This window comes from Tribolium castaneum, chromosome 3 (genome assembly GCF_031307605.1).
Source record: "Tribolium castaneum strain GA2 chromosome 3, icTriCast1.1, whole genome shotgun sequence".
Classification (NCBI taxonomy): domain Eukaryota; kingdom Metazoa; phylum Arthropoda; class Insecta; order Coleoptera; family Tenebrionidae; genus Tribolium; species Tribolium castaneum.
In genome coordinates this window covers 23966106-23989422 of record NC_087396.1, presented here as the reverse complement: position 1 = coordinate 23989422, position 23317 = coordinate 23966106, and the positions used below count along the sequence as shown (strand labels likewise).

The following is a 23317-nucleotide window of genomic DNA, read 5'->3' as shown; positions in this document are numbered from 1 at the left end:
TGAAGATCTGGAAACAATTATACGGAAAAAAATATAATAAAAATCTAGAGACAACAACAAAGCCAAAGAATAATGTAGAAAAATTCTTAACGACTAGAGAAAAACTTTGAAAATAGTAAAATTTGAGAGAGCATCTAGAGAATGTTTATTGTTTATTTTATTTACGATGTTTTCTTTAAATCGTTTTATGTTTCGTTTAAATATGTATTTGCATTTAAGTGAAAAAAACTAAAAAAATTTCGTTGTGTGATGATGATGTGCAATAATGTTAAGCAGCCTGTTTGTATGCAAAACGATTTATATAAACATTGCTACGCCTGCAGAAAATTGATTGCTGGTCAGGCAAATGATTCGATTTTTTCATATTGAAACATGCAGAGGATGGGTCACATTGTTTTATGCATGGGCGTGCGGTTCGTTGACCACTGCCCAAAAAAGAATTCGCAAAAAATTAATTAACACATTACTATTTTCCGATTGCTTTATTTAACAATAATTAGTTTACACTTCAGTCAATTAGTGGTTTTAATACAGCTACTATGGCCAGTTTTGCGATTTTTTTTCCAGCTCAAAGCTCCCCTCGAGCTTTCATTTGAATTCTTTATCAGTGAAAATTTCCTGGCCCCATAAAACCTGCCTTGCTTGAATAATTAATCCAAATTCCGCGCAGGGTTTGTTGTGAGCAAATAAGTTTATGGTTGTGTGAACGTTCGGTCAAATAAAACAGGTCCTGTGCCCACTTTTGTCAATGGCTGGCAGTGTTGTCTGGTCCGAACGGAAAGCCAATGCCCCTAACCAAACACTGTAAAATAATACCATACGGACGAATGTCTTTGCTTAACCAGCCGTTGAAGCATTATAAAGTGGTGAAGGTACTAATTCAGTGTCTTCGTCTCGCCAACAATGCACAATGGACGCCGATATTTTACGCAAGGCGGTTTTTCTGTTCGCATGAGCTGGCCAGGAAACACACCGTATGAGTAAAACATTTAATTTGTATGCGTTTCAAGGACAAGGATGTGCACAATAAACTGACTTTTCCCATGGAAGAAGTCGCTTTTTAAAGCGGCTTACAACTTTGGATAGTTGCGCCGAGCCGCAGGCAGAGCCCGGTTTAAGAATTTGGCGGTTAGTTCGACAAGACGATTTAATTAGGAAAAGCCCTAATTGAGATTCAAACTTTAGATTAACTATCTCAAGTTTGGGGTTCAAGCGGATTCGAAAACACTCACTCGTTTTATTAAAAAATGTCATGTTAGAACGAGTTCTTAGTTTTCTAGGGCGATGCTCGATGTTTCTTATTCATTAAAGTATAATCGAATTCTAGGTTCAGATTACAGAAAAACTCATTTAATGGTACGTTGAGCAGCAAGGGTAGTTAGGTTGCTGTTTAATCTAGACTAAGTGCGCAGAAAAACAGCACTTTTTAAATTAAAAATTGAATCCTAATCCTAATTAAATCATTTTATTTAGTAAATTTAATAGTTAGTCAGGACTATATGTTCTAGCAAGCAAAATAAATGAGTAATTTTTTTTTGAGCACATCAGTAATATTTTTTTTTTTTGGAATTTTTGCTAATGGGCATACTTTTAGTCAAAAGAAATAAATGTTCGCCATTTATTCGCATCTAAGGCGAAACCTTGTTCTGTGAAAAGGGTTGGCTTTCAAACCGGTTGGTCTCTCATTTGTCCCAGGAATAAATAATTCGACCAATAAAAATATAAAAATTACCACCTGCTTGCTTATCTAGCGCGCAAAAAATGGCAAGACGTTCGTTATTGGATATCGGTAGACTAATGCACTCCCAACTATCTAACAGACCAATCACAAGGCGCTCAATACGCTGAGCAAAAACTTGATGTTTGATTATTTTGTGAATGTCGGCCACAAAGAGTGTTGTGATCAATTAAAAAATCTCTTTCTTATTCATTGCAGTCAAGAAAATAAATAGACTCACGAAATTAATTATTGACTTCAGTGTTAATTGAAAAATATATTAGGCGAGTTTCAAGCCTTTCAGCTGTACAAAGTATCAGTATTATAATTCTTTGTTCAATAGAAAAATAAAAAAGTATTTGTTGCATCTTTATTTTAATAAGAGATTGGAAACAGAACTGCAGATTTATTAGACGTTTCTAGCCAATAGTCCAAAATTAGTAAACATTTCTTCAAGCAAATTTAAAAAAATTTCTACTGACTAGATTATTCTACTTAATCATTTGTTTTTTTGCAAAATGTTTGTGAAAATTTGTCTAAATCACACTAAAAATCAATTTATTTGTGTTGACTTTTTTAAGCGATCAAAAGATTTTTTCAAGCTGAGTTATCTGTAGATAGTTTCTGGTGGAGACTTTTCAAAACAAGAACTTCTAGAAAATTTAGGGTTCTTTGAGATGAAAAAATTTTTAAGATATCGATAAAAAATGACCGTTTCTTTTCGTAATCTAAAAACTTTGAAAATTTTATTTTTGTTTAAGGTTTTAGAATTTCTCGAAAATTCAAAAATTTTCAGTAATTTTTATTCAAGAAAAAAATAGATATATCAAAGATCGTAATTAGGTGGATACCTACTTATGGTAGATAGGTACATTTTGTTTTCATGGCAACTTAAAAACCTTAAGACTAGGACATTCGGATCTGTCTGTATTAAAAACTATTTCAAAATGCAAGTTTTAATCATGAATTTTAAATCTTAGGGTTTTTACTTCTTTTATTTTAATCTGAAACTGTCTATTCACTGAAATTTTATAACTTTGAGAAATAAAATTAAAAGTAAAACTCGTTGATTAATTTGGCAGTGCATGCTCAAAATTCTGCAAGTCGTTCAAGCTTGTATCACATTTAATCTGGTAATTGCCCATCTGCATCACATTTGCAACAAGCAAGTCAGTAAAACCCAATTACCAATTTGGGACTTGAAACTCGTCCTGAAACACCTAAAATCCTCCGTAAAGTCAAGACCGCTGCACTTTAGATTTACCACACCCTAACCTTTAATAAAACACTGACCTTTATTTACTTTAAACGCTACACTTTCTTATTAAATAGCAGCAAAATCTACTTGACAATAAAGAAGGTAAAGTGACTCCAGAACGACTTTTTAAATTTTCACTGGGTGGAAATTGATGCTTTGTTTAATAAGAACTGCTATTAAGTAATTAAGAAAACAAAAATTGAATAGCTAAAGTGTCATTAGAGGTAAAAGGACCACGGGTTTAGGCAATATAATTTTTTATGTGTACAAAAATGACGAACAAACAGCCCTAAGCAAGCGAATATGAAAATAGGCCATTAAATTCATATAATTTTTTCGTCATCGATCCTTTGTTTTCTGCCTGGGCAACGTCCTGAATTTAAAAGCGTATTTTTTCCGCGAATCACTTCTTATGTAAATGCCCTCGAGATGTGGGTAGAACAAGCTGTTCTTCTTAAAAAGGCAAGTGTAATGATTCCAGCCCGAGCCACCCACTTCCACATATGCGTCACACGTTGAAACCGTTACCTGTCGAAGAATAAATTTCCTTGAAAAATTATTATTATTATTATTACCAAACACGTGACTTTCGATCACGTGCGCCGGCTTTTTGCACATCCGTAGCCACAAGCAAGTGCTGCGGAATTGTCTGTGTACAGGTGGCCCAGAAATAGGCCATTAACAGCTAACTTTCTCTAACTAGCATTTCGTTTTCTTTAATTGTCTAGGTTGTGTCGCTGCCTTTGCACGGTAGTTTCACCCTTCTTGACCTTTACAAATTTAATTATAGATGATTTGGGCGAAAACTCTGTGTGGTGTAAAGGTTATTTATCTCTCAAGCTGTTGGCTGGGTTTAACTTGTGCGACCTTCAGGCGTGAAATTGTATTCCTTTTATAAAAAGACGCGTGGGTGGATCGACAGGAGTGTGGGCGAGTGAAAAATTGGTGAATATTTCAAACACATTAGTAATAATTTCGCCATTTCGGCGCTTCCATTAGCCCAGTCATCAAATGATCAAAGATGATGGGGGAATGGAGTCGTTCAAACCCTTCAGGAAAATAATTAAAACCTTGATGGAACCAACCCTTCACACTGCACAATCAAGTTTATGCTCTTCCACATGCAAATATTTGACTGGCGTGAATTATTCACATTATTATCTGGATGTGGAGCAAACGCCGTCCCGTTAATTATTGACATTTCATTAACAATTTGCATAATTTAAAACCCGTTTACGCGGCGACATTGCTAAACCTACTTACGATTTCGAACAAAAACCAATTAAATTTATTCTCCACACAATACGTAACGGTCCCCAAGCGCTGAAAACGATGAGAAGTGTCTTTTCAGCTCTGAAATAAGTGGGTTAATGAAGCGTGGATCGTTAGGAAGAAGACACGATCTCAATTTTTTAACTTCCTTGGTGAAAAATGAATTGTTTCGATTAAAACCGACTTAATCCTAATTAGGCGGAAGTTTCAAGGGTGCAAGTTTTGCAAGAACTTTATTAAATAGAGCAGCGGAAGCAACTTGGACCGTAAGCAGGATCAGACTGCTTTAATTGGGAGCTGTGTTTCGCAAAGTTCCGTGATACTAAAAATGCTTCGAAAGCCCCACTACATACAGTCTGTTCCGTTTATTAAAACTTTAATGGTCAAAGCAAGCAACTAGGAAAGTACCTTAAAAAAAGTTAATTTTTTTTTAAACTGTAACATAGTTTTATGGACTTTTATATGTCTTTACAACCTTCTCGAGTTGTTAGAAAATAAAAAGAAGTCTATATGTTCGATTTTTTGATGTTTGATTTTTTCAATTTTTGTCGCGATTTTGGTCGATTTCAAGTACCCGGAACATTTGTCAAGCAATAACTCCGGAACTATTAGAAATAACCCTATAAAGTGTAATATCGTTGGAAAGCTCATTTAATAATCTATGTTATTCAAAAAAGATTATTGTTGTCCGACTTATAGTTTTCGAGAAAATGCAAATAAAAGCAAAAATTAGATCATATACTCAAAAATTCATAACTAAAAAACTATTGGGAATTTGGTAATTTTCTTGATGCCAATCGATTCCCCGGATCATTTTGCATGGGTAAGGATTAAGATAGTACTACTTTTTTGAATAGTTTTGCCGTAATTGAGAAAATAAAAAAAAATAAAAAATGTTAACACCCGGCTACAGAGGCGATTAAAGTTTTACACTAAAAAAATTCGTAACTTAAAAACTAAAAGTCGCAGAGCAATGCGGTTTATTTCATTGAATTTAGCGGCTCATTTTCTGTATTATACCAACTTTTCACGAGATTTAATATTTTGATTTTTTTGATAAAATTTCCTGAGTAATAAATACTCTTACCTTCAAAAAAGTGAAAAAAATATTTTTTTTAAAAACTCGTTCTATCATAGTTTTTCAGACTTATATATGCCTTAACAACCCTCTAGAGTTGTTGAAATTAAAAAAAAACTGGTTCGATTTTTAGAGTTTTGATTTTTGCCATTTTTGTCGCGATTTTGGTCGATTCCGGGTACCCGGCACATTTGTCGAGCAATAACTCCGGAACTATTAGAGATAACCCTATAATGTGTGTTATCGTTGGAAAGCTCTTTGAATTATCTATTTATTTCAAAAAAGATCATGGTTCTCCGACTAACAGTTTTCGAGAAAATTGCAAATAAAAGTAAAATTTGGTCAAACTTTAAAAAATTCATAACTTAAAAACTATTGAGAATTTGGTAATTTTCTTGATGCATTTTGCATAGGTAAGGATTAAAATAGTACTACTTTTTCGAATAGTTTTGCCGTAATTGAGAAAATAAAAAGAATTAAAATAAGTTAACAGCGATTTCAGTTGACATTACATAATAATGAACAATTTAACAACAAATTAAAAAATAATGCATTAATAAGATAAGCTACAAGAGAAAATTAAAGTTTGATGATTTCATCTTGTGTTGGCTCATCGGTCCAAAAAGTAACCTCCAACCTTTAAACAGTCGCTTATTTATTGCAGCAACCGTTAACAGCCCGATTAAAAAATCGAGCCATTAATTATTTAGTATCGCTCCCATCCATCATTTTTCGAAAATGTAATAGTTCGTTTTTCGATTTAACGGCGTAATTAAGTGTGAAGTAATAGTAGAGCAGTTAATTGCATTCTCTTCACACACGTCGCGGATATCTCACACAAATATGTAATTAAATTCGAAAAAAGGGGTCAAAAATTTCCGCCGTAATCGAACTCCAATTAATTCCTCTGCAGCCTGATTGAAAACATTGAGGTGTGTCTCCTGCAGTGAAAAACTGACCCACTAATTACCACCTGACCGTATAACTGTGAGAGTTAATAGGGCTATCGAGGTGTTTCAAATGTAACTTGAACAAAATTTAAATTACCTGCCGCTTGAGAGGGAGTCAAGGTGAGCGGAGGTGGTCGTGGGCTTACCTGAAAAAATTATTATTATTAGAATATTTGAGTGGGAACAGGTCAACAGCTGGAAAAATATGATTCAAACACGACCAAATTTGTGAAATAGCATCCAGTCATCATTATTTTGGCCAATCAATGACTGCAAGTTTTACCACAAGACAAACTTTCCACTAATGATTGACAAATTAGATTCTTGACATATGGGAATCGGGTAAACCGAGCAACGGAATTAAATAGGTTTCAGATTGTTAAGAATAGGCCTTAATGAACACTACAACACTCCATGAAATTTTTTACTTTTAACAAAAGGTTCTTGCAACAGATTGTCCATCACAATAATAAAATTCGTCGGCTTAAAAAAATAATGGGAGAAAAACTACAGTTGTCAGCATGTTTCTTTCAATTTTGTTTAACTTTTTCTTATAGAAAAAATGAAGAGTTCTCCTCAACGGCCTATTTGTACGAAACGTTCTCCAGTTGCAGCGAATTCCCCGCCTTGATTGTTGGCATTTTCGCCATTGCAGAGGGCATACGACTTTGTCCTACATGGCCATACTTTACATAATCAAATGACATAGACAATTACCGCCGTTACGAACGTACGACACGACGTTAAGTGTAATGGTGCAGTAAATGTCACAGAAGATGAAAGTGACTGCTCTGGTCTGCGGTGTTAGAAGGTTGTTCCAATGTCCTTGTGGCATTTTTGCCACAAAAACTGACCCTAGCCCACCCCCAGCGAAACATCTTCTAATTCTTGTTAAAAATTTGCGAAAAATTTTCGGCCAGATGTGATTTCAAAGCGTCCAATAAAAATTTATTGTGCTTTTACTGAGCGAGCCGAGCACTCGGATGAAATTGCAATAAAATAAAGCTTGCTGAATATTTAATCATTTTGCTCGGTCTTAGGCAAGGAACCATCATAAATTCTGCGTTTCATTTTTATATCAAAAGTTGCCAGTGTCATCAACAGAACAAAAGTAAATAAATCTTTTTACAATTCTTTTGTTAAAAATAACTAACAATGTAATTTACATTAATTACATGATGAGTAAAGTAATATTTTTGTTGTTGACGTCCTTCTAACAAAATTTAGATGAAATAACAGCATTATTTGTAATTTTTTGTAAAAAATATTCAATTGGTTTAACCTTGCAAAGCTCAAACATAAATAATGGAAACAATAACCTTGGCTGTGGTTATTCTTTTATATATTATTATATTTTTACAGATCTCTGGTAAACAAAAAAACAATAATTTAAAAATTGAACATCTGTCTGTTTGGGTGCGAAAAACCCTCATAATAATTATGTTCTACACCCACGTGTGCTAGATTTGGAACAAAATTACAAGTTAAAAAATAAATGTTCTCTAGTAGAAGCAATTTGGTTTATTGTGCTGAAAATCAATAGTCTTTGATGGAGAATTTGTGTTGTAGAAGAGGCTTTTTAATCATATTACGTATTCTATTACACTTTCCATTTAGCGAAGCGCCGCCAACGAACGGTCGCCTCTCAAGGTAAATTAGAAAAAGATAATAGTCATTGTCCTCACTTTTCCAGGCGCGTCTCCTTCGAAAATAAGTGTGCAAACAAACACCGGGTGAACGAAACTTAAAGTTTGAGAAAAAAATCATCAGATAATATTGTAATTTCCTCGCGAGGCGATTTTGTTTCGGTTTTCAGACCCTGTAATTACACTGCACGCATTTAAAAAACTTAATGTTCTCACAATTAAAAGAATATCAAAAAACTTTGTTAACCTTTGAACCTGGAATATTTTCACGCTTAATCGTATCGATCAAAGTGCCTTTAGTCATGGATTTGTGAAAGTTTACTATGTTATTAGAGGAGGGAGATAACGTACGCATTATTTGCAGTACGGCCAAGAATTCTAATTTTTCCCCGATCGATCGCAGTGCGAGAAAGGCGCGGGTCTATTAATTTTTGCTATTACATCTGATAGATCTGAGATTTATTGCGCTACGCACCCCATCTTTACCGCGATTTATTTTCCCTTAGCGAAATACGACGCTTAATTGGAATGCTATTATCGTGATATGTGGCATGTCAGTGTCATGGCTTCGCTGCTTGTATTTCACTTCGGATTTTGGTCACAATCTTCCTTTTTTCCCATTCTACGGACGCTTATTGAGATAAGATGGGCTGATAGCGAATTCTACCACATTTTAACTGAATACAAGGAGCTTTTCGACCAAACATTGCCTCACTTAAACGAGTTTCTGCAAGATAACGTCAATTAGTCAATGTTTATTATAATTAAGAAGCTTCTCATGTCGATTTGGGTAATTTCCGCTGGCGCAAAAACTCAACTCAACCATGAGAATGACAAGTCCAGTCGTAGATTAAGTCAGCCGGTAAAACTGTCGCCACCCGTCAAATTAAGCACCAATTAGGCAGCTCATAATTATTTTTCTTTGCTATTTACACCTAAAAATATAAATATAAAAAAAACAATTTCTGTTCTGTGATCTTGACGCAATTATATTCTCTCTAATTCACGTTGTCAGGTGAAGGTGTTATAAAATTTCACTTTGTTGTGCATTGTTTAACAAAATTGCGACTTGAATCAAATATAACCCAAATTTACCAAAAAATATTGGTAGAAGTTAATAAACAGCTGTAATAAAATTTCAAGAAAATTTTAAGTGTCGGTTTACAAAAAAGCAAAATTAAAATTTAATTCAGAATTAAACTAATTCGAATTTAATTACCATTTAGGGCCGGCTTATAGAAAGCTTTATTACATTTTAATTCGTTGTTAAAAGTTAACAACGCGAATAGACCAATCACTTGACTCCAATTTGGTCACGTGATCAGCTAATCACGCATTTAATTCCGAATTAAATTAATGAGGCTTTTATGAACCGCTCCTTAAAATGCATTGACAAATTGACAAATTAAATTTTAATTGCGAATAAAACCTCCTGTACACCGACCCTAAGACGGATTTATAGAAGCGTCATTAATTTAATTCGCAATTAAATGCGTGATTAACTGATCACGTGACCAAATTGAACCACTTTGATTGGTGTATTCGCGTTTTTAACTTTTAACAACGTAATAAATTTTAATGAAACTTTCTGTAAACCAGTCCTAAAAGTTTAAGGGCCAGTTTATAGAAGAGTCATTAATTTAGTCCGCAATTAAATGCGATTAGCTGATCACGTGACCAAATCGAACCTATTTGATTGGTCCATTCGCGTTGTTAACTTTTAACAACCAATTAAATTTTAACAAAGTTTTCTACAAACAAGCCCTTAAAATTTTAACCGACAACTGTAATCCTTCCTTTTTCTGTTTTTTTCAAATTATGTCGTAAATTGTGAAAAAAATAATTTAAAAATATTTCTAAAATAACACTTTTTTTATAGAACATACAATTAGAGACTTGATTAGTTGCAAATATTACAATAAGTTGCGTTTATAATTTTTGGTCATAAAAATAGTTTTTTATTGTCTACCCGGTTTATATGAAATGCGGTGGTTCGGTGTCATTCCCAGCAAATAAATAACTATTCATCAGTAAAGAGCGCTCAAATGTCACACGTCATAAATTTTAAAACGTTTGGAATTTATTTCCTGCTCGTTTGTTTCATTGCTATAGATTTTTCAAGGCGTGTAATTGTTGTGAAAGAAAAAAAGGTAAACGTTCGTAAAATTAGTCCGCGAGGGGTCTTTGTCCTGTTTCGGCTCGTTATTAGAATGGAAATGTAAATAGCGCATTGTTATGTCGTTAAGTGCGTGGACAAAACGACTCTGAAGTGTCCATAAGGAACTAATCACCATCAGCATTCGGCAACCGTGAGTTCATCACCGAGCCAGTGGAAGAAAAAATCGCCTATAATTGGCGATTCCGGCGTGCCAGACCTCAAGAATCGCTCAAGTTTAACGGTGCAGTCCGCCTTGTTAAATTAAATTAAGTATGAAAGTGAACAGTGAGATCGCGTGTAATTTTTCTTGTGGTTCTTCAATGTTATGCAACTCCGTGGTAATCACGCTGCATGGTGTTTAATGGACTCGCTGGCAGAAACACACTTGTCCATCTAAATTTCAAATCAGGCCACTCGGCTTTTTCCTCAACAAATTGGATTTTGCTCATCGGAGACCAGTTTCGATTGCGGAAACGTGTCCCCTTGTAAAATTTATCATGCAGACAAGAAATTGTTGCAAAAATTAATGTGCGAGCCTTTAACCTTAGCGGGATCCAAACCCGGTTCTGGATAACACAAATGTGTTTGACGCGACAAATTTATTGGACTGCAGCGCGCCAGATGAAAATGCAGACTTGTTGGCTGGTTGGAGGAAATTATTTGCATAAAAAATCGCACCTCTTAACAATTTACGTGTTGTCGGCAAAAAGACGGAATATTAATAGTTAATGATGGACGTTTAACGTCGTTATAACCAGTTCCTGGGTCGGATACTGTTTTTGAGCCTAATTGGTTCGATGCAAAAATCGGGTACTGTTTAATCAGCTCCGCAAAAATGAGCTGTTGTTGCGCTAGGAAAAATGTCAATGCCGAGTGGAAATGCCAACAGAATCTAACTCAAAAATTTCAAATCTCTTCCACCTGCACTTCTTGCAAGCTGTTAGATACCAGACTAGCAAGCCACCCAAAGGCCAGATCATGTAGCAAAATTTCCTAGTTTTAATCGACATTTTTCGCGATGGTGGAACGTGGAAATGCCTCAAGTCTTGTGGTGAAATTGATACGTTAGCAGACGTAATTAAAATCCGCTCTTATCGGTGTGTGGTCATTATCAATAATTAAAGGCCGGCTCTGACAGTAGTAAGTAATCAATCATTTAGTGGCTAATTGGTCGCCCATCTTTTAATCATTCAGGATGTGGACGCGCAGACGCTTTCATTTTTCCGCAAGAATCATCAACATTGTCCGCACAAAAAGCACGCATGTAATCCGAGAAACCTGCCAATCATATAAATGAGCTACAAGTTTACTGAAATGTGTGCGTAAACGTGAAATGACATAACTATTTCCTTCGCCAGAACACTATAAACGTTTGTTAAATGAACAGCCAAAGTGGACAAAAGTTGTAGCGTCCACGCTAACGTGAGATGTAACTAAAAATTGCTACTTATGTAATAACTTGGAGTAAGGACTGGCTTTTACTCACGCGATGCGAACAACACGTGAAGTGCTTAGAATTTTTATAATTATCGTTTTTCATTTACAATTTAATACAAGGGAACTCTGCTAAAACTATATATTTTGGAAAATTCAGTGAGGAATTCTCTAACTTTCGAATATTTTCAGATCCACAGAATTTTAATTTTACTGTTTTTATTTTTTTAAATTCCAGTTTTTAAGTTTTTCAGCTTTTCAGTCTTTTATTAGTGTTCGTTTATTATTCAGAATCTCTTGTTTCAATTTATTAGTGTTTTTCTTATGCAGTTCTATAGTTTTTTCAGTACCTTACTTTTTCAGTCACCTAGTTCTCCAGAATTTCAGTTTAAATATTTTTTATATTTTGTAATTTCTAAGTGTTAAGTTTCTTTGTCAGTTTTTCAAATTTAGTTTTTCAAGTTCAGAAATTGATTAACTTGTTTTATAGCTTTTTTGTGTAATTGATACCTAATTTTAAGTTTTTGACAAAACGAAGCTAGTGTTGTTTGTTTGTTATTATTTTTGCTGGAAAAGGAATTAACAAAAAATGTATCCAAAATTACCAAATTTATTAGTACTTTTTGACACCTAAATAAGGTTTTTAATTTCATAAAAATCCGGTCTCTAATTATAACAACCAGTTATTTTTTTGCCGTAATCTTGTTAGTTTGTGCAAAGTGCATAATAAATTAAACTAAATGATTTTACGTTTTGATTAGCTCGAGATAGTGAGATACATCTTAAAGTGCTTCTTAACCTTCTCACCGGAACGAATTAATCGTGTTTATGACAATATTATCATCAAATAGCTATTTGTGTATCTCGAAAACATAATAGTCACAGAAAACCATTGTTTTTATTAAACTACATTTTTTCAATGTTTTTCTTCAGTTTCTGGGAATAAATAGATAGGAAATATTTAATAAAATGAAAAATATATGAAAATATTTTTTCTAAAATATTCTAGGATTTCGCATCTTTCCACAATTATTTTATAGTCTCGTTTATAATGTGTTCAAATTATTATCAGCATTCTTCTGCAGATTTTTCTAAAGGTTTATTTCGAATTCTTTTCTAAATACGTTTCTAGATCTAAAATCTGTACTCTTCTTTAGATTTTTTTATAAATTCATCTCCAGATGCTTTTTTACAATTACTTTCCAACTGCTTACTACATTTTCTATTCTCTTAACTTTACGTGCCTTTCCGAAGCCGTTCCAGTTTGTGCTTGGGTTATGCTGTATTTTTGAGTGAAAACAGCGAGGGCATAAATCTGTAAAAATCCAATTAGAATCAATTCCCGGCGTCAAATCGCTGGCTTTCAGTGGGCTCCTGATAACGATCCGACATAAATTATGCCCTAATCGCTTTAATTGAAGCTTAATTAATCCGATGATGAATGTCGAAGATTAGAGCCGGTAGTGTTTTGGAAACTATACACTCGGCGAACTTGAAAAACCAGACCGGACGAATAGCTTTGGAAGCATAACAAAGAGGCATGATTAATAAATTCATATAGGAGCGCAGCAGGGATGAAAATAAAGTCGTAATATAGACGCACTAAATTGCATCGAGCTTGGAACATTCATCGGTTAATTGATGAGGAGGATTTGAGAGTTTGAAAAGTTGTGCTGCATCTTTATTGCCTTCCTTCGGAATCGCGAAAACGGTAAATTCATTTTTAAATTGCGGCAAAGCCATCGCTTTGATATTCGCGAATAAACTCCGATGATAAAGTGAATGGGACTTGCCGTAAATTTTCGCGATTTGTGCAAGAGTTTCTTTCGATATTTACTGTTAGTGGAGGTCTTGACTTAAAAATTGAAATATCTCAAATAGTTATGCGAGGGGAATGCAGACAGGTATGACTGCTGCAGACTTAAAAAGGAATAGATAAATAAATAATGAAATATTCGCTTTTTCCAGCCAGCAGATATTTTTAAATTGGGGATAATTAGCGACTCGCCCAAGGACAATATTTTATTAAATCGTAAATCACTCAACATTTTATTATGCCGAACCCTAATGAAGAAGAAGAATCATTTGGCAATTAAGCATCAACATTTATTTTTTTGTTTAATTACGTTTATTGCCTCTGACGCAAATTTCCGCGTTTTTTGTCGGGGGAATGTCCCTCCAATTAATTAAATCTTCTGTAAGTTGCTACAAAACTTTGTAATTACATAGACCACAGAACTAGAGAAGCGGATCTTGATATAAAAGCAAATTCATTCATGCACTAGGCCGGAAATGTAAACGACAAAACAGCGACCGGCGGCGGAAATTGCTACAAAACATTTTAGGAAGTGGATTCCTTAAAGAATTTTACTCAAAGGACTAACATAACAGAAAAATAGTCGTAGGTGGGTATAATGTTTCAGAAAACTTCCTCCAAAGACTTTGTCTCTAAACTGCCGAAAGAGCAGTTATTAACGAAAGTTGGGGCAAAATAAAAAATGTCGCTTTATTTGAAATTCATGCTACGCACAAACCTCGACATGCATTTAAAGTAGTCTCTTTGGAAGTTGTTGTATTTCTCTGTTAAATCAATAGCTGGTGTCGACACCCTCGGCCGTTTTTCGGCTCGAGAAATATTTACGCTCCTGATTTATGCAAAGTCGAATTTTTAAGAAGTTCGATACGCAAGCCTAAACATAGAGGATTAGTAACAAGTTGAGAAAGCCGTCATGAATAAAATATGAAGTATTGTTTCGAGGCAGTGCGAGTAAGTTTTCCAACTCGCATAATTAATAAAACCGAGTGATGGACACTTTCACAAGTGCTGTAATTGCACACTTACGTATCAGACAAAAATAATGCAAGTTAACACAGTCATATCTAAATATTTATGGGCTATAATTCTCGGTGCCGCGATATTTTAATGCCACTTGGTCTCATCAATACAACTATAACTAGAATAAATCTGCGGATGTAACACGGTTTGTTGTATATGGACGTTAAAGGACTTGTTAGTGTGAGTTGCGTGCCACTAAATCATCGCAGAGACACGGAAAACACATTTTTTTGCTCAAGAACCACTGAAGGCGCGCATATTAAACCGAACGAAACGCCTCCGATGAAATGGGTATTAGGGATTTTAACAGTTAGACCATTAATTACTCGTGTTAAGACTTAATGAATGATAAAATAACAACGTACGGTATGGAAATTAAGCTTATCTCGGGGCTACCGCTAAGGCTGTTTAGACTTGCACATGCTCTAACACTGAAATCAGGCGAAGGCGCGACTTTGACCACGGATTTTAAGAGGGAATATTAAATTCAGGACATTTCTGTTAATTGCTTCATCTTGTTCTTATTTTTTTTCGAAAAAAAATACTTTATTTGTTTTTATCTAAGGAAAGTCAGTTTTGGTTTTTGGTCAAACAACTTTTTCTTATTTGAGCAGCTCTTTTTTATTAAACAAGAAAAATTACGTTCAAGCAAAATTAAAAAAAATCTCTTTTAAAATCATTTAAGAGCAATGTCATTTGTTATTTTAAAAAGTTTAAAATAATTCAAGACCTAGTTCTGTTAATTGCTTGGTCTTGTTCTTTTTCTTTTTAAAAATATTTACTTTATTTGTTTTTTTATGTACTAAAGATCTTCGTTTTCGAGCAAAATAAGGCGACTTAGAGCTTTGACTCATTTTTAAGGAAAGTCAGTTTTTTTCAACAAAACTACTATTGATCAGAGTTTTTGGTCAAATAACTTTTTCTTTTCGAGCAGATTTTTTTTCTAAAAAGATGAAAAATTACGTTCAAGCAAAATAGGAGAAAATCTTTTCGAAAATCAGTTAAGAACTCGAAATGATTTAGCAGTAGAACAGTTTATTTGTTATTTGTTGTTATTATTATTTTTTTATTTTTACCAGAGAATAAGTAAATTAAGACACATATCTAACTCCGTAAATGGTTATAGAACAATACTTTTTTTGAAAAAATAATACTTTAGTTTTTGATAACTGTAATTTGTTTACAGATTGGTCAACTTTTTGGTTTTTCGAAGAAATTTTAATAACTTATTCTTATTTGGGCAGTTTTTTTTCTAAAATGATGAAAAATTACGTCTAAATGTAAGACTGAAAGATTTTAATAGTAGAGCAGTGTTATTATTTGTTATTTAAAAAAGTTGTTAGTATTAGATACATTACCCTTCGTTTTCCCCTAAAAATAATTAAGAAACAAATCTCACTCTTCAAATAGTTTTAGGACATTTTAGAAATTTATTTTAGAAAGCGATAGTTTTTTCTCACTATTAAGAACCTATTTAGAGGACTTTTCTACAATTCATTGAATATTATTCTAATTGGAAACTGACAGATGGCATTAGAAATATCAAAAGATTAAGCACTATAATAGACTTGATTAGGTGTATAATAATAATCAGAGAAAGGAGTAAAGGAGATCAAAGATACGTGTGTATGTTTTGTCGATAAGCGCCTGAAGACTTCGTCTTTTATGGTTGATTACACTTAAATCAGTTGGCGAAATAATGGTTAGGCAAAGTTTAGTTAACAGTTTTAAACAGGTCAATGTATAAATAATTTAGTTTTTGAATCAGCGGCTTTGTTCAGTTTAATTTTACAACATGTCACTTTAAAGATGTTTGCTGGATAACACGGAACCAGCCGGAAGAGAAGGGAATCTTCAGGACGTGTCTAAATTCCCCTATCAGAACGCAAATCTCCAGCAAGTACTTAACCTTTAGTGGTGTAGCAAAAACCACTTTTCTGGCGTTTCTTATTCAAAGCCTTTTTCCCGAAGATTTTTCTTTTGGTTTAGTTAGCATTGTCTGTGAATAAATAGCAACCGATATTTACGATACGTCTAACAATTGTAAATGCCTCCAGTCCCCTGATGGTTGGTACAAATCTGGAAGCCTTGTAACAATGCCCAAACCGTTAATTATTCCAGAGATTCAATCCCGTTGTCCAAAACAACGTCTGCTTCAGATTGACGAAACGGTCACGACCTTCATTCGCTGCAAACCGGAGATTTAGCCCCATTCCAAAACGCCACCGCATAAATCATAGTTTACATAACAAGGTGAACCTCCGTGGACAACGTCGAAGTCATACATCATTCAGGCTCCAGTCGGATGCATTTCGAGACCGATTCCGCACAATGGAAGCTTTTTCCGCGTTTTGTTGCGATAATCCAGGCTTTACAAATTAATTCGTCTGCTTCAGCCAGCATACAATCGTGCCCAATTAACCATAATTTTGCCGGTTTTTACATCTCAAGGTAAACAGTTTATGAATCAAACCCAAAACTCTATTTGCAAGGCAAATCATTTGTGTGGGCTTAAATTTAAAAACTAACGGTTTCATTTTTGCTCCCTCAGTTCAAACTTCATGCTTCGAAAAGTATAAAAAACAGCAAGTGGAAGTGCGAACTGTAACACGCCGAGTAATAAATTCCGATGAATGTTTAATAAACTAATTAATGTAATGTCTGCGGACGCTTGTTCGAGATTAGATACATGATAAAAATTGTCATAAACAAGATTAATTCGTTCCAGTGAGGAGGTTAAGAAAGTACAAGTGCTCCCAAGTCGTCTCTTTCGCATTATGTGGAAAAGTGTATTAATAATTGATAATTAAAGCACACAAGCTAACAAGATTACAGTGGAAAGTAAAAGTAGCTGGACGTTAACTAATGGGCGATTTTTATTAGAAACCGGTAAAATTTCAGAAAATTCTGTGTCTATTACAAACATTCGTGTTCTGGCATTACGAGAGTAGCTATTACACTAGTGGCAGATTATTACAGTATTATACTTCCACTCTTTCAGATTCCAGGCCGATAACCTTAAACTTTCAGTTTTATCTATTAAAATAGTACACAACAAACACGCAACGTAATAAATAAATTTATTGAACGTTTAATAAAGTAATTAGTAGCGCGTCTCTCAGAGATTAGATCTGCGATAAAAAGACAAGATTAATTCGTTCCTGTGCAAGTCCACGAAAAAACGAGATTTACGAGGGTTGGAGCAATTTGTCAGCGAACCACCGAATTAGCTAAACACGCAACTACAACGACTCAAAATTACCTCAAGTAGTTTTTAAACGCCGGTTCTTACACACCTGGCAGCGATAAAGCATCCTATTAATGGGAATCCAGTGGCTGTTTAATCGAATTTAATTAGAGGAGCGTGTTTTTATACGGTTTTATCACTGCAGTGAAGACAAATCGCGTAATTCATATTTAATATGCAAGGGGAGATTGCTGGTTACGGCCCACTTTACAATTTTGTAAATCACTATAATCAATCATTTTTCGGAGCACGGCTAATTATTCCTTGGATGGATACTGATTTGATTTCTTTTTTTCGAAAAAGGGAACACGCCCGACTTGTACATAACGATTTATTTTGTTTAAAAATAATGACAGAGACGTGATGTATTATTTAGAGAGCGCAGCAATCATGCAACATGATCTACTTCGCTTTGGCACAGATGAAATGAATTCTTGAAGGCGATTTGCGGAGACTTCTTGGGCGGAAAAACGCATTTCTTTGTATTCGCAAGGGAATTTAATTTGTAAGACCATTACGGTTATCTGTTTTTCTACACAAGCGGGACGCAAAATCATTTCATATTTTGTTAGTTCCACCGCGGTATAGAATTATAATCTTGCACTAAACTACGGAGGACTATAACTTAGGAGATACAATATTGCAGGATTTTGTGAACCCAAAAAATAGTATAGACTTTTTCATAGGAAATTTAATTCTCTACAACTTTGTTCCTTACACTTTTTTTGTATCTTCAACCGTATTCCCAGCGTTTTGATAAATATGCACCGGTGCACCTAGAATTATTAATTTGCGTTCCACCTTATATTTTAGCGAACGCTGAGAATACGATTGAAGATACAGAAAAAGTGTAAGGAACAAAGTTGTAGAGAATTAAATTTTCTACAAAAAAGTTTGCGACACCATATTTCTGTCTTCAACGGTTTAGGTATAAATTAACTTTCTAGTACTTGACCACCGGGAAAATGAGGCAAATAAGTCGCTTAAGCGTCTTTGGACGACTTTAGGGCCTAAATGATGAAAAATAGTAATATAGTCTCGCTGACTTTTTTGTAGTAAATTTAATTCTCTACAACTTTCTTCTTGACATTTTTCTTGTAACTGTAACTGTATTCGCAGCGTTTTGAAAAATATGGGACAGAATGCAATTGGTAAAAGTTTGAAATTTTTTTAAATATAGTTTACGATAAAATGTTTACATTATATTTTTGCTTTTTTATTGAGGATTTAATGCTCGATGTGCCTGTATTTTTTTGTTTGCTTTGTATTAGCCGTTATACAAATAAAATCATTTTTCCAAATTCATTGCTCTGAAAACTTACGGTAGTGGACCACTGCGCTCTCTGGCGACATTAGCGGAACTATCGAGAACGGGAATGTTTTATCTGTACGTCATTTCGCATCCTAACCTTTAGTTACCCGTAGTTCTAACAAAGAATTTGGAAAAATACTGTGATTTTGTAACCAGTGGAGTTGATTTGCATTCGTAAATAATCACAACGTCCAAAGGAAACGATAGATAAAACGTTTCAGTGTTACAAGTTTGGAAAAAAAAGCGTATGGTAGTTACACGTATAAAATTGTTATTTTCATTGCTCCATAAAACATGTATTTGGTTTCTGACATCAGTTAGTTAAGTCATTAAAATGAGGAAATAACTTGTTCTTACTTTTTCAATACCCACTGCATTATATCACATGTTTTACGTTAGATTCGCAGACGGTTACCATAATCATGCAGCGAATTACATTTTTGAGTTGTGATTAAATGAAGAAGACGTTCGCTAGCCAAGAATCTGTTTTTTGAGGCATGAACTTGTCTTGCCTTTGCACAAATAAACCAAAGGTGAAACTAGTACCACTTGTACTAGTGTTTTTCATTGCTTTCCGTATAAGTCGAAATGTCAACGTGCCATTATTTCGCAAAATTGAAAAGTTTTGCACACAAGGGCGTTAATGTACAGCAGGTCTTAATTAGACGCGACCAATTAAGATCATATCTTGTGCAATAATTGGGAAAATATCTTATTAAATCAAGATTCGGTCGTAAAATCGCGATCTTGCCAATCATTGAATTCATTACCCGCAGTTATAATAAACTTGAAAATAGACGAGTTTAATAAATTCGTTGCTCTGATTTATTAAATGTGCGAATCGATTATACCGTTAATAAATTCGCCACAGTTTGCTGCTTAATATTCAGTTATTAAGTTATTGTTAGCTTGGCGATAAATCATTATCGGAATGGGCTTTTAATCGTTTTAATGGAATTTTTCATAAAGATGCTCTTGTTTTGCGCCAAGTAATTAGGTTTGTTTGATGTACAGTGGGCCAGAACGCTAACGACTGGACCGTTAGCACGAAACAAAAATTAGCGAAACTGATTAATCTCCGATTTTTCCACCTCACACAATGTTTTGACTTATGTAGCGTCCATTTTATGGTAATGACTCCTAACGGTCGCTTTTTTACACACGTTTCCTTTCGTTGGAATTGTATAATTGTGAGCTTTATATCCAGTAAGTTGCTTATCTCATTATCACTGCTACAAGGTGGTCTTTAACCCAGGCTTCGCTAAATTATAGTAATGCTAGATTTAGGTCAGGAATTTATCGTAGTATTAGATGATGCCGGTAATGCTACCAACTTGGAACTTTTCTCTCTAACGAGCTGGAACCGTGTCATATTAACCACACACGCTCCATGGAAATTGTTAAAGTAAGGAAAAAGCTTGACCGCATAAGTGATGGTGAATAAAACCGGTACAGGATATGATCCGTGAAATCAATGATGATGATATTATCAGACTTTGATCTCATCTAGCATAAATCTTGGCGAAAAAACAAGACAAAGGTCTGGTATGTGGAATCTGTCTGCATTTTTGTCAGGCACCCGCAGGAAAAAACCTGATCCATCTCAGCTCACATCAAAAAATTTAAATACAATTAACCGGCAGTTATTGCATTATCTAAACAAACACAGCGAATAATTAGATGAGTGGATAACAGTGCAGTCGTAATATGAGATTTTTGAGAAAAAGCGACTGCGCATAATGTAATTAAACCCGGCTTTGTGAGATCTATCATCTGAAAGATTCTGTCATGACTTCATCTACTCTGACTTAATTAACCAGACTTGAGCACATTCTACGGTTTTTACAGAAAGTTTAAAAATTTCCGAATGGTTTGGTTTATTAAGATTTAGTTTCATCGAAGCGCAGAAAAACTGAAGCTTTTCTGGCTAATGAATTACCGAGGTACTGCCTTGATTGGCAATCGTATGCCAGAAAATGTCGACTACTTTGACTTGTTCACTAGAATGCATCTAAAAAGTAGAAACATTTTTTCCAAACGTGTACAAGTAAGAGAATTATTTATTTTCAACGTATTGCTCCAAAAGTCAAATTTTACATAAAATTAGAAAACTTCAGTAGGAATATAAAATCGGCATTATAACAAAAAACATGTTTTTTTAACCTTTTCAATATATTGAAAAGGTTGGCTTTCAAGGAATTATTTATTTTAGACTATAACTTAGGAGATACAATATTGCAGGATTTTGTGAACCTAAAAAATAGTATAGACTTTTTCATAGGAAATTTAATTCTCTACAACTTTGTTCCTTACACTTTTTTTGTATCTTCAACCGTATTCCCAGCGTTTTGATAAATATGCACCGGTGCACGAAGAATTATCAATTTGCGTTCCACCTTATATTTTAGCGAACGCTGCGAATATGATTAAAGATACAGAAAAAGTGTAAGGAACAAAGTTGTAGAGAATTAAATTTTCTACAAAAAAATTTTGCGACACCATATTTCTATCTTCAACGGTTTAGTTATAAATTAACTTTTCAGTACTTGACCACCGGCAAAATGAGGCAAATCAGACAAATTATTTATTTTCAACGTATTGCTTCAAAAGTCAAATTTTACATAAAATTAGAAAACTTCATTAGGAATATAAGATCGGCATTATAACAAGAAACATGTTTTTTTAACCTTTTCAATATATTGAAAAGGTTAGCTTTCAAGGAATTATTTTTGGTCAGGTGGTAACTTTTTGAAAGGATTAAATCTCGGAGATGTTCGTTGCTGTTTATTGGCTTTCGCTTGTTGCTTGCAGTGAAAATATTCAGTCTCGAGTGTTTAAATGCTCGCATTCCCTCGAATTATCATAATCCGAACTAGCAAAATTCGCACAAGTATGAATAGTCATTGTGTACCCTCTTGCTACTGCTTATACAAAACGAGAAACTCTGTAAGAAGTACTGTTAAGGCAGGATTCAAGCTTTCGATGACAGAACAAATATCCATTAATGTAAAGTTACAACCTTCCATTTCTCAGAGGAATAAAATACAAATTACTTTTCCTATTATACACAGTGGGGCGGTACTTCCAATGACAGTACCTATACTTATCTGCAATTATGATTTTTTCGTCCTGTAATTGGACCAACATGGAGGGAAATTGATAAATTGGCAATTTTTCCACGTGCTGAATCAGTGACACTAGTCATTGAAATGCGGTTTTTCGAGGTTGTAACTTACATAATCTCGTTTCAAGTTTTTTGAGAAAGTACCTATAGTAGCTAGCATCCGAATTTATTCGATTCTCATGCTAATAAGCCCAGGTTCATGTTAATTAACGCGGTTCTGGTAAATAAATATGCGAGCCACAGATAGCTGTATCTTCGAAATTAGCACATGACAAAGCCAGAGAGACTGTGGTACCACCCTGCCCAAACCATCGATCGATATGTATGGCTCAAGACTCACCTTTGGCCGAACAAATCAAGAAGAAGGTGAAAAAGACCAACACTTTCACTAGCATTGTGGTGGCCGTTTTGGGCACAATATTTCGAGAAAGGTCACTCCGAGCTGTTGAAGAACCGATTTGAAAGTGAATTGGTCACAATGTTTGTGTCATTTCTTTGGCACGGCGCGAGTGGGTTGCTTGCTTGGCTTAAGTGCCTGAGATCAAACTGACTGAGTGTGTTTAGCAGGTTTGGTGGGCTGTTCTCTCTCCACTCACCTGGTCATGCTGCTTTACCTCGCCTTGTGTTAGTGTCTTTCTTGTGCGCCGATTGCCTACCTGCGACGTCTACACAGCGGACTAGAAACAAACTTTAGATGGGTGTAATGAGCCGCGGCAAAAAACTACACCAGGAGATGGAGAGACTTTAATGATAGAGCAAACAGACGAACCTTGTTCCTGCTACTCTGCAGGAAGTTTCGATTTTGCAAAAACGGCCAAAAATGAACAAACTGTATTTCTAAAGTTCATGTTCTTTCATATTCAGTGTTTACTTCACTCCCGAAATACTCCGAAATGCAAGTGAGCTTATCAGCAGGAAGTTCAAATTTCGGGTTCAAATCAAAACCGGAAAATCGTAAAATAAATAAGCGAATGGAAGCACTCTGGTGAACAATAGATAATCATCTAGCACTCGTTTAAAAATTTTGTAAAATAAAAGCAGCTATAAAGTATCTACAAAAAACATCTTTATAACCTTTTATTGCACTTCATTCTTGCTTATTTTTTTAATAGTTTTTTTATTATAGAGAAATTTTTTATTTTTTTCTTTTCTTTCTCGTGACCGATTTTGGAATTTGGAGGAAAAAGCCTCGAGTAGCGTGTCGTGTCGTGACTGCATAATTAAACATAATTGAACTTGTGTAAAAATGGGTTTCGTCAAGAAAAAACGGACAATACATCCTTGC

The 23317-nt window shown here is 34.5% G+C and overlaps 1 protein-coding gene across 1 annotated transcript in view; it reads right to left on the bottom strand.

Moving 5' to 3' along the window:
* qsm (quasimodo) overlaps nt 1–22606 on the bottom strand; it is a 35665-nt gene extending 13059 nt beyond the window's left edge. The window contains exon 1 of the mRNA XM_967498.5: nt 22373–22606. Within this exon, the coding sequence (XP_972591.1) occupies nt 22373–22427 (55 nt within the window). The 5' untranslated portion in view covers nt 22428–22606. The remainder of the gene's footprint in view (nt 1–22372) is intronic.
* Between the last annotated feature and the right edge of the window lie 711 nt (nt 22607–23317).